Source organism: Loxodonta africana, chromosome 16, assembly GCF_030014295.1.
Source record: "Loxodonta africana isolate mLoxAfr1 chromosome 16, mLoxAfr1.hap2, whole genome shotgun sequence".
Lineage (NCBI taxonomy): Eukaryota > Metazoa > Chordata > Mammalia > Proboscidea > Elephantidae > Loxodonta > Loxodonta africana.
In genome coordinates this window covers 37,954,603-37,967,133 of record NC_087357.1, presented here as the reverse complement: position 1 = coordinate 37,967,133, position 12,531 = coordinate 37,954,603, and the positions used below count along the sequence as shown (strand labels likewise).

Genomic DNA, 12,531 nt, shown 5'->3' with positions numbered 1-12,531 from the left:
TACTTAACTATCCTTTTGGTTGGCACATTATTTCTTATCTTTCAGGGCAATTCCCTCCCCTCTTTATTTTCCTTGTTCTTAGAGTACATATCACTGTTTTTTCCAAGCATTGATGACACACTATAGGTCAAAATAAGACTTTTCTCTTGAAAAAAATTTAGGCTTGTAGTTATGGCAAGGAACTTACATGGAATTGCAGTGGAAAGCGCAGCATATAGAGTCAGAAGACTTGGGTTTAATACCTAGTGGACATCTACAATACTGTCTACCCAGTACCTCCCTTCCCCCTTCTCCTGGGAACTTTTTCTGCCTCCCCCTAAACCCACGGATTAGTTATTCAACTTGTCTTTGGATTCCGTGAGCCAAGGAATCCCCTTTTCCAAAGTTGTTAAACCTGGGTTTCATCACTTGTGATAAAAACTAATATAGTTTCTTAACGAGCCTCACTTCCTCATTTTTAAATGGGCAGAATAATATCTCCTTCCTATAAGTTTTATTAGGTCTAAATGAGATAAAGAACTTTAAAAGTGCTACATAAAAATTAAGTTATTAGGGCATTGTGTTATATGTACCTATATTCTCACAACTCCGTTTTTAATCCTTGTATTCATTTTCTTTGAAACCAGTGAAAGGCATTATACTTTTAAGGACATGTGATTATCTACGTTCCTCTTAAACGTGGTTGAAATGCTGTAGAGCAATATCTATTTCTATATTCTAGTATCTCAAAAATGAATAAAAATGTTATTGAGGGTCCTTATTTTGTCTTTTCTTATTTTGTATTTTTTTGTGTGTGAACTATTCACCATTTCTTTTATATTTAGGTTTACGAAATAAGTAAAAGGACAACCTTATTGGCAAAACTCTATTTACCTTTACCCAGCAACGCAGAGCTGAAAAGCAAAACTGTTTTGGAGTATGTAGAATTTAGCTGTGATAAGCTGGTCATACCTGCATATGGAGAAGTAGGAAGCAGTGAGTTTATTAAATATGTTTACTTCAGCCTATTGTCTTCCTGAGTACCATGTTCTAAATTACCCTGGATCATTTACATGAGTATGGAATCTTATATTTACACTACTAGGCTAAAAATGAACATAAATCTCCTTTCAGATTTTAAACCTATAGAGTTTAAAACTTTGTCTCAAACCAGATCTTTGGGAAGCTTAAAATTTGAAGTTGGCTCCTGTGCTTTCCTAGGTTGTCCAAGGTAAGAGCAGTGTGCTCTCTGGAACCTGTGCTTCACTCCTGAGAGGGGACTTGTCTGCCTCTGCCTCTGCCTCTCCTTTAGTGAAGCTTAAATGTGCTCCAAGAGGTGTTGACGTGTCTAAACTGGACAGGGAAGGGAAGAAGAAAGGAAGGGAGGGAAAGAGGAAAGAAGGGACATTTCTGTTGTTTCTCAGTTAATTTTACCCTTCTTATGCAGTTAAATTTAAGTTAGTACCTCTGTGAGAACACTATCTTTTCTCTCCTTCTCCCCTGGATTCCTTCCCTTTCACCTTCCTAGGGCTTTTGCATCTGCTTGTGCCCACTGGGTAAAAAGGAAGGGAGTATGAATGAGTGAGCAAGGAGGAGAGAAGAAAATAGCAGGCAAAAGAGTCTTGAAAGGACAATGAAGGAAAAGTGTAGTCTGCTTAGAGTCTAGGTGAAGCAGAAAAATAGGGTTGTGGAGACCTAGGGAAAAGACTAGGGGTTCAAAAAAATTTAGGGAGCATTAGGAACTGACAACAGGTTCAAGGGGTATTGTTAAGCTCTGTGGGGATTGAGAAAGAAAATGGGGAGAGGGAGAAGATGCAGAGGAATCTAGGGAAACCGGAGCATGAGTAGCTCGTCTGCGTTTTTTTCTGCTGCCAATGGTCCCCTTCTTGCTGGAAGCCACTCCCAGAAAGAATGATTAAGAAACTTTCAGACATAAAAAGAGGACAATAGAGGTGTACATCTCTATGCGTTTAGCTCAATATTTTCCTCTTCCTTTTGTAGTCTGTTTGAAGCAGACTGCCTTGAGGTGTCTTAGAGGGGAGACCAGGAAAGCTGTAGGATGAGAGCCTGGGATCTCAGGAACAGCTGTAATCCACAAGTAGAAGTCAGGGGAATATCTACAATGTGCTCAAACTGCACACTTTCTAAAAAGTTCATATGTTTTCAATCCTTTTATAAACAGATGTGCCCTTTCTTCTTGAGGGAAATGGAACTGAAGAACTTTGTCTGCTGACATCAGGAAAACTAAGCTATTCTCTGTCGTGGGCCTTAGATGAAAATGGTGTTCCTCTGACACCTATGTCACAGTCATTAAGATCTGCCTACTGCAGGTAGTAAACCTTTATGCTTGAAAAAGAGTGCCAGTCCTCAACATAACGTATCACAAAACCTGTGTCTGTGAAAGGGAAAACCCAGATAGCAGCAGGAAAGGTTTAGTTTATTGGGAAGTTGATTTCTTTTTCATTCAAATCACTCTACTAAAGCAATAAATGTATTTATGTATAAGAGAACATATCTCTTCAGTGCTTAGAATTATAGCCACACGGTTAATGAGAGAGGCATTTACTTGTAGGCAAAGACCAAGTGTCCTAAGGATTTTATTTCTGGAGCTTATTTATATCTCCCATCATAGAAGTGTGTAGACCCAGTGTCTCAATCTGGGATATCTCTCATAACATCCCATGACAAGTGTCCCCCAAAGACATTATAATGATCCCAAGAGATGCTGATGTTCACTTGGCAATTAGTTGTGGAGAGGGCGCAGATGACAGAGAGGCTGCCATAGTCCATAGCTGAACGCCTATAGAAGCAGCTAGAGGAATCATTGTAGCAAGGGCAAGTGGTGTTCTGGCATATTTGTTACTTTCCCTGAGATAGAATCATGGGGACTATGTCTTATGGCATAGCCATCAAGACAGTTCAAATATGAAGACAGAAATAGAAAGTAAAAGAAAGGAAGAATACTCAAACTTCACCTATTCTTAATCTTACCACGCGTTAGCTTTGTCAGCAATAGCTGTAGAAGACTTCACCATAGGAATAGGAGAAGATGCGATGGAAAGAAGACAATGTAAAATTTGTATCTACTTTTGGGCTAATAACGGTATTGAATTTGTGTCAGAACTGTATTCCTGGAATCACAATTTATGGACTGGAACTCTTCTTGAGTACTTTGTAGAAAGGATATTAGAAATCTAGTCCAAACTCTTCTAATTAGACATGAAGAGACAAATTCTCTGTGAAGAGAGAGATTAAATAACTTGGGTAATTGATGGCTCTAAAGAAGTCCTTACTCTTTAAGGTTGAATTCCTTCGGCACTTAGCCTACAGGTTAAGTCACTAAGGACACATTATCAGTCTAGCCCATCCTTTATAACTCTCCAGCTTCTGAGGACAGCCTCATATGATCAAAAAAAGATATTTCTCTGGCGTGTACTCCCCAGTTAATTGTATTAATCTGTATTATGTTTCAACTAAAAAGATAGAGCCTAAAAGGTTTTTTTTAATTATTGAGTAGTTTCTTAATTTTCCTTAAGAGAACATTTTGGTTAAATTACCAGTATTGCACATCTTACAAAAAAAAATATCTAATTTACTACGTTTAGTGTTTACAGAATACTTTAATCCAGTAAGCACTGTTAAGCACCTGCTACACTTTAGCTACTACGCAGAGTGGAGATGGCAAAGATACGTATTTACAGACTTGACCCTTATGAAGCTTATTGTCTCTTAAGGGAGGGTAGACATTTGTCAGAAAGCCACGATACAGGTTAGAATACAAAAAGAACCAAGAGAATAACACATCAGACCCTCTATTTTATCCTTAAATACTTTACCATCTAAGAAATGTATAACCTGCATGTTGCACGCAAACTCACAAAGCATTTTCTTTATGTTAGTGTCTTAAGAAATGTAGATGCTAGAGGTGTTCCTGGAATTCCATGGCTCATTAATACACAGAAGCTTTTTGAATGGGCAAATGAAGTCAGAATTGATCCAAATAATCCAGAATATTCGGATTTAATGGAGTTTATTATGGTAGGTTATAGCAAATATCAATATTGTAAATATATTTCATGAGCCCTATCCTCTCATACTCTACCATAGTTTGCTGTGTATTTTTTCTAGGCAGTAGGGGGAGTATAAAGGTAAATCTGAGGACAGAGAGTTTTCAGCATCCTTTTTTAAAGGCAATTATAAATTTAGCAGCGAAAATGCCTTCAAGTTAACATTTATTGTACATCTACTGAGTGCCAGCCATCGTCTGATCACTTCTCGTACTCTTCCGTATAGCCAACTGAATCGCTCTGCGTGCTCTGAATGTACTTCTTCATACCTTTATTCGCGTCATTCCCTCTGCCTATAGGTGCTCTCCTAGTGGCTGTCTTAGCTCATCCTGTATGACTGATAAATGCTTCCCTGGTAATTTTGGCTAGACAAAGGGTCTCAGTTCCTTGCCGTCCTGTCAATTTTGTTTGTTTGTTTGAATAAGCTCTTATGGCTGTAATCTCATTCTTCTATTTATTGTAGTTATTCATTTATGTGTTTTATCTTTCCTTGTTGGAGCTACAGCTAATAAATCCCTATTTCTCTGATGGTAACTAGCACTATTGCTTACACATAGCAAGCACTCACATTTGCATTTGTTGAATAAAGGCAATGCATAAATAGATTACTGGAATTACACTTTCCTATATAAAAAAAAAAATTTTTTTTTTTTATATCAGAGCTTCCCAACTGATACGTTGAATTGGTTCCAGGCGTGCAGAAATATTGGCCTTCTCTCAGCCATCAGGGCAACTAGCTAGGAACAGTTTCATCTTTTAATCCACTGTGCAATACAAATATTAGAATTTTTTTTTGTTTTTAATGTAAGCCTTGACTGGGAAAAGGTTGGGAAGCCATATAGGCTAGATCCTGTATTTTTTGCAGGTTCTATCTCTTGACTGATTCAGTTGCTCCATATCCTACTTGTAGCAGCTCTTACATCTCAAACTTGAGGGGAAAAAACAGTGCTTTGAAATAATTCTTGACTTAAAAAAAATAACATTTCAAGGAAAGACTTCACATTATTTATGTTTTACAGTACATGAAACATAAGGGCCAAGACATTCCAAAGTATTTCCGTCTTGAACAGTTGCAAGATGAATTTAATTTTGTTTCTGAGGAGGAAATGAAAAAGAGTAAACGTTTCCAGCTATTGCAACTTAGAAATGCCGGTCAATTAGATGTTTTCCTTCTTCAGCACATGCCCCTTTATGATCGAGAGATTCCAGATTTAGTCTTCCAGGTACTCGGCTTTTACTTTAATATGATTTATTGTGTGACAAAGTTAATATTTTGCTGCTTTAAACACATCTTCACTTAAACTTCTTTCCTCCTCTTTTTTTTTCGAACTAATAACCTGTAGACAGATTTTTTTCTTCCCTTCTCTTTAGGCATTAAAATGTTTAGATCTTCCAAATTTCAGAAAGTCTTTATCTTGACTTTCCAACTTAGGTTGTCCAGTCTCTTTCACGTCACAATCCTTTAGATATACTCCAAATTTATGTAAATACCGTATTTTTGCTATTGTAATGCATCACCAATTTAAAAGCAGCTTTTGAGGATAAGGGGCAGAAACACTACCACATTAAACTTACGTGTTGATTACAAGACATATCTCAATTTCAGAAACTTTAATATGTGAGGAAAAAAGAGTCAATCTTATTCAGTGGTGTGATGGAGTCGGCTGGCACCAGCTGGTGAGAATCTATTGTGGGCATCTCTTCTCAATACCACATTCAGTGATTTCACATTCTTTGCTTGAAATTGGTTGCTGGGGAGTATTTACACCACAAATCAGCAAATGCCATAGATCGGGGCTCCCCCTCTCACTCCCAGAGAACCAGTTGTTAAATGTTTATCAGCAAATCAACGTACCACACTAACCAGTGTGGCAGTCTTAGCCCTAGAGTTGTTAAAGATAGCGCAAGAAAGGAATTATTTTTCCGTCTCTGAAGAAAATGCATATGCCGTAAAATTAACACTTCAGGGTGATGCCAGCCAACTTAGAAAAGATACCAGATTCTGCTGGAAAATCTTGTGGTTTATACATCTTACAAGTCAGAAAGAGTAAATGCCTTCTGCTAAAATCAGTTTAAATTGCTTTATTAATTTAACTTTGGTTAGTTATTATTAATTGATAAGGAAAAAAGTGATAAACTCTTTGATTTTTTTTCCGAGTGAAGGGAGATTGCAATAAGCTACTTCCAAAAACCAAAAAAAAAACCCACTGCCATCAAGTTGATTCCGACTCATAGCGACCCCCTAGAGTTTTTGCAGCTGGAAATCTCTACAGAAGCAGACTGCCACATCTTTCACTCATGGAGCCACTGGTGGTTTTGAACCACTGACCTTTCAGTTAGCAGTCAGTCACTTTAACCACTTTGCCACCAGGGCTCCTTAATAAGCCACTTAATATTTTAAAATAGTAAAGACTGTTTTTTTCCAAAGTGAAAGAGAATAACGTGTGTTTATTTTTGTTGCTACTCAGCCATCCCTTAGCTTTCATACCCAATTCAGAGGATACACAATCAAAACTGTATACAGAACTCATAACACGTAAAATTCAAGTTGTAGTGGGAGGACACTCATGATCTGCATCACATAGGATTGTCTGAGAAACTCCTTTGGTGTAGTTCAGAGGCAAAAGGGGAAATGCAAATAAACAGTTTTTCTGTAATAATGTCATTGCACTACCAGTAAGTGCATGTAACTATTACGTCTATAAGGATTTACAGATAATTCATCATTATTTTCACTAACATAAGTGAATAGGAATATGTGTATTCACAGATAGGTATTAACAGACCAAGATTTTCCACTTTTAATAACTGTGATTAATCTCCTTTTTGGGGACCTCAAAAACTTCAGCTAGTAAGCTGCGTTGTGAAGGCCTGACTTAGAATAGCTGGAAAGCTATCTCGTTTCCTCTTGCTGCTTCTCTCAAGGATTGAATTCAATTCTACAGTTCCATAAGCTACTGCAGGCAAAGCGTAATGCTCAGTGTAATTGAGGATATGACATCATAGAAAAGGAACGGCCCCTGCCTTTCCAAACCAGGGGCTCTGCTAACCTTCTTTATTATATACAAACCGTCCAGAGGACAGAAAAGGAGAGAAAGCAACCCAACTCATTTTCTGAGGCAGACATGACCTATGTACCAAAATTGGGCAAGGAATTTAAAAAAAGTTAACTTTAAATCAATTTCACTTATAATCATAGGTATAAAAATATTAATAAAATGTTAACAAATTGAATAGCAATGTATTATATGTACATCATAATTCAGTAGGGTTTATTTCCAGACCACAGAGCTGATTTCATTAGAAAATCTATTAACATAATTTACAAAATTAACAGAAGATTAAGAAAGGAAAAAAATATGATTGCTTAATAAATGCCAAAAAGGCATTTAATAAAATTCAGTGCTCATTCATGATGGAAACTTTTATCCTATTAGAATCAGGAGGGAACTCCTATAACTTGATAAACAGTGTTTCAACATTTTGGATTTTCTGCTAATGCAAACTGCACTGAACAGGTTTGTTTCAGGTGAATTGTAGAATTGAGAGTGGGGAAGGGGGGACGAGAAGGCACCACCTGTATAGTCACTGGATGATTAGATTTCACATTTAATTAGCCAGGGATATAGAAACATACAGAAGGACATACAGGACAACTGCAACAAATTTCTATGTGCCTTCTTTCTGGGCCCAGATACCCTGGTGGGGAGTAAGCTTCTAGTGACAGTGTCCACACAGAGTAGGACAAAAAACAGCCTGATTCTTCCTATACCAACCCAGAAGAACTTATATTGTAAATACACTTCCATTTAAGGGAATGTTTACGAATATTGGACAATTCTGGCTCTTGAACCCAAGTCAGGGTCACCAAGATCATGTCATGCTCCAAGAGAAGAAATAGACCCAGTGTCCTTGAGCAAATTCTCTGTGTCCTGCTTTTCAGTGTTCTGGAAAACCTGTTTCATTATAATCTATCCCTTAACTGTGATTCAGTACCTTATTAGCTGTGTGACTGTGAAAATGAGTATAGTATAAGGATCAGGAGTACAAATTCATTGTCTCATAAACTCCTACACAAATGTTATACGTAATGGTTAAATATTAAAAGGCTTCCCAGTAATGCCAACAACGTAAGGATGTCCACTAAACAAAAACCAGGACCGAGTGCCGACTCTAGCGACCCTATAGGACAGAGCAGAACTGCCCCACAGAGTTTCCAAGGAGTGCCTGGCGGATTCGAACTGCCGACCCTTTGGTTAGCAGCCGTAGCACTTAACCACTATGCCACCAGGGTTTCCGGATGTCCACTATCTACTGTTTATCAGTAAGAACTAATTAAATGGAAGGGAGGAAAGAAGGAAGTTAGAATTGGGAACGAGATAAAACTGTCCCTGTTTGCAGAAAATGTTAGTCTATGGGAAGAAAAAACACGACAGTCTATGCAAACTAGTAAATTTGTTGAATATAATACCCATATTTAAAAACAAATAACTGCAAAAGAAAGAACTGTACCCTTGCAATGGAGACATCTGGTTGTTGCTGTCTTGATCCAGTGATCAAACTTAATCTCATTAATTGTGGTAGACAGAATAATGGCTTCTAAAAGATGTTCACATCCTAATCCCCAGAATCTGTGAATAATATTTCTTTACATCCCTTAAAATAGAGAGATTATCCTGGATTATCTGAATGAGCCCAATCTAATCACATAAGCCTTTAAAAGCAGAGAACTTTCTCCAGCTGGGAGCAGAAAAAAGATGCAGCAGGAGGGGAGGTCAGAGAAATTCCAACCTAGACAAGGATTTAGGATGCCTTCATTGGCTCTGAGATTTGGAGACCCGCATACAAAGACTGGAGAGAGGCCTCTAGGAACTAAAGGTGGCCCCAGCTGACAGCCAATAAGGAAGTAGATTCTGCCAACAACCTGAATGAGCTTGGAAACAGATTCTTCCCAGATCCTCTCCATGAGAGCCCAGCTGACCAGTGCCTTGCTTCAATCCTGTGAAACCTGAAGGAGAGAAACCGGCTGAGCCAGCCTGGACTTCTGACCTTCAGAGCTGTGAGATAATAAATTGGTGGTGTTTTAAACTGTTAAATTTGTGGTAATTTGTTATGGCAGCAAAAGAAAACTAATACACTAATAAGGCACAGCCAGACCTTATTGCCCCCTAATAAAGATGCAATATGAAATCCACAGCATTATCTATGAAGAAGTATCCTTGCCAAAAATGTGTAACCTGAATCTAATTAAGACTTTTAGATTGATTTCTAGTTTACAAGAAATGCAAGGGATAGAGAAACAACTTAAATGGCACCATAAGGAAACAATTTGGAACGTGGGACAACTGACTTGTAAGAACAACTGTTTTGATTGCTTCAAAAAGTCATTTTTTTTTTTTTAAAGGTGGCAGATTATTCCAGATTAAAGGAGACTAAAGGCAACATGTGATTCTTCATTAGATTCTGGTTTGGAAAAAAAAACTATAAAAGATATTATTGAGATAATTGGAGAAATTTGGACGTGGATTAAATATTAGATAATATTGGGAAATTGCTAACTGTGATCTGTGACTGTGGCATTGTGATTGTGTAGAAGCATGTTCTTAGCTTTCAGAGTTCTGCGTAAGCATTTATGTAGAGATGAAGTGTCATGTCTATAATTTACTTTGAAATGTTGAGCCAAAAAGAAAAAAGAGATGGACAGATGAAGCATCCTCTATGCCAGTAAAAACCCACTCAAAAATGTAGGTTAAAAAATATACCATTTACAATAACAATAAAAGCTGTAAGATCTATAGGATGTATTTTGTAAAAAGTTGTGCAAAAACTTAATGGAGAAGATTATAAAACATGCTTCAAATTATGTAAAAAAAAAAAAAACCTGAGTAAATTTTCACTGATAGGAAGACTGAACATTGTAAAATGCTAATTTTCCCCAAATTAATCTATAAGTATAGTAATGCAGCTCCAAACGAATGAAATAGAATAGAGGGTCTCAAAGCAGACTTATGCATATGTGGAAGTTTTAGATTTGACAGAGATGTCATTATAAATCAGTGAGAAAAGAATGGACAATCCATTAAATGGTTCTGGCAGAATTGATCATCTATGTGAAAAGAAATAAAATTAGATTCACATCTCACAAAAGAAAGAAATACCATGTGTGACGAAGATAACATGTTAAAAACAAAGAATAAAATTAATCAGATACCTTAATCTCGGAGTAGGAAAGTTATTTCTTAAACAAGACACAAAGTATAGACTATAAAGATTAATAAATTTGATAACATTAAAACTAAAAACCCATGAACTAGGAAAAGATATTTACAATACATAAAATAAGTATATTAATATCCAGAATATTTAACTAACTCCTACAAATTAATATTTTAGAAAGTAAATGAAGTGATATAAAATATCGATGTCATATGTCCTTAAGTAAAAGTTGTTACTTGTCAACAGAATTAATACCAAGATTGCTCTTGGATAATTAGAAGAACAAATAATTGACCCTCAGATTAAAGAGCAGTCAATGTAACATGGCTAGAGATTCTAAAGTATCCACTTCATAATTATTGTGTATTCTCGAGTGATATCTGTAATATAAAAGGATTTTCGTGTCTTGAGGATATATTCCAAAGTGCATACATGACAGATGCAAACTTATTCTAAACTATATAGATGAAGAATCCTAACAAATAATCTTATGCCAACAATTTTACATGTAAAGTTAAAGTTATTAATCACCAGGAAAAAAACAAAACAAAACTAACCCGCTGCAGTTGAGCCGATTCTGACTCATAGCGACACATTGACTTATTTAGTGTGTGCCAGGCATTTTGCAGATATTGCGTCAGCTAAGTCTCACCACAACCCTGTGATGTAGTTACTATTATTGTTATTACTGCAGAAGAGGAAACCAAGGTCTGGCGTAGTTGATCAACTTTTCTCAAAACACACAGGAAATGTCAGGGCCAACTTGACTCCAGGATTGCCTGCCTCAAAAAGGCATGCTTTTAACCAAGATACTAAACTACTTCCCATTTATTTTGTATTTTAGTGATTGCTAGGTAAAACTATACATGAAGAACTTTTTCTCATTTTCTCATCGTTTACTCAATCACGGTTTTCTTTTTTTCTTAATCATTACACTATTTTAAAAGATGAATGGACCTCAGTCTAGAAGCAAACAGAATATAGTGATAAACTGTTTTTAGCTAATTCTCAGTGGAAGAATCTGTAAGGAATGTTTTTGTCCCTCAGTGCCAGAGTGCTGCCAATGCCCTCCTACACATGAGCTGAAATGAACAGTTAATATTTTATTGTAGTATGTGGTATCTGAAGTCTTTGCTACACTCAGGAAGTGAAAACTAACTTAATTCTCTGTTTAGGAATATGAAAGTCAGATAGAGAAGGATGTATCCATTTCAGATGTGAATTCTATTACTGCACAAAGGATTCATTCTGCCAATTTTCTGAAAAAGGTAACGACAAAGCAGCATCAGTATGTTTTTATTTACTTTTGCAAAAACCGGTCTGCTGGATGCGTGAATTTCTACTCTTCCCAGAGAGTCAGATGGGCAAATCCACTTACTCATCACCTCTTTCTGATAACCAAGAGTTTTTCTAGTCTCCTTGGACTTCCTTTTCAGAGTTAGTTACTTAACTTCTATAAATGTTGATGTACGTTGTTGATTCAAAGATATTTCAATTGTCAGCAAACTCATTAAAGCACGTGCCAGCTTTTTTTTTTTTTTTACAACATGACTTTGAACATTAAAGAGTTCCCGTCTCTCCTTCGACCTTAAAAGTTCACTTTGAGGTATATACCAGTATTTTTCCAGAATCCTTACTTTTACTACCAGTTGAACCAATTGCCATAGAGTGAACTCTGATTCATGGCCATCCTGTGCGTGTCAGAGTAGAACTGTGTGCCAGAGTTTTCAGTAGGAACTTTTTGGGAAGTAGATTGTTAGGCCTTTTTTCCAAGGCGCCTCTGGGTGGATTCAAATCTCCAGCCTTTTGTTTAGCAGCCACGCACATTAACCATTTGTACCACCCAGAGACTTCCTACTTTTACTGGTCTCATAAAAAAAAAAGTACCATAAAAAAAAAAAATAGACCACAGCAATTCCAGGGCTGAAGGATCTACCAGAAGTAGACAGAAATGATTAGAGAGATAGATATGCTTCAATATAAAGTCAAATATTAAACATTTACAGAACACTCTAGCAAAGCCTCATCCAAATTCAAAGTGGAATCCCTCACTGAATTTCATTCCTGATTTCTTTCCACCAACCCCTCATAGCTCCACTTTAAACTTCAGGAGTTCAGGGACTTTATCTTGTAGATCTGCAGTGCCCAGAACAGTGGTCTTCACTCAGAAAATGCTGATAAATGTTTGAGAAATTAATGAAGTGAGGGATAGAAACACAAGGTTGAGGTGGTTTCCAAGACTCCTGAAAAAGTAGAATCTCACACAAGA

General features: G+C 36.8%; 1 protein-coding gene across 1 annotated transcript in view; it reads left to right on the top strand.

Moving 5' to 3' along the window:
• CC2D2B (coiled-coil and C2 domain containing 2B) overlaps positions 1 to 12,531 on the top strand; it is a 113,407-nt gene that overhangs the window by 63,452 nt on the left and 37,424 nt on the right. Inside the window, 5 exon segments of the mRNA XM_023546893.2 lie at positions 825 to 975; positions 2,162 to 2,309; positions 3,879 to 4,017; positions 5,066 to 5,269; positions 11,438 to 11,530. Coding sequence (XP_023402661.1) covers positions 825 to 975; positions 2,162 to 2,309; positions 3,879 to 4,017; positions 5,066 to 5,269; positions 11,438 to 11,530 — 735 coding nt within the window.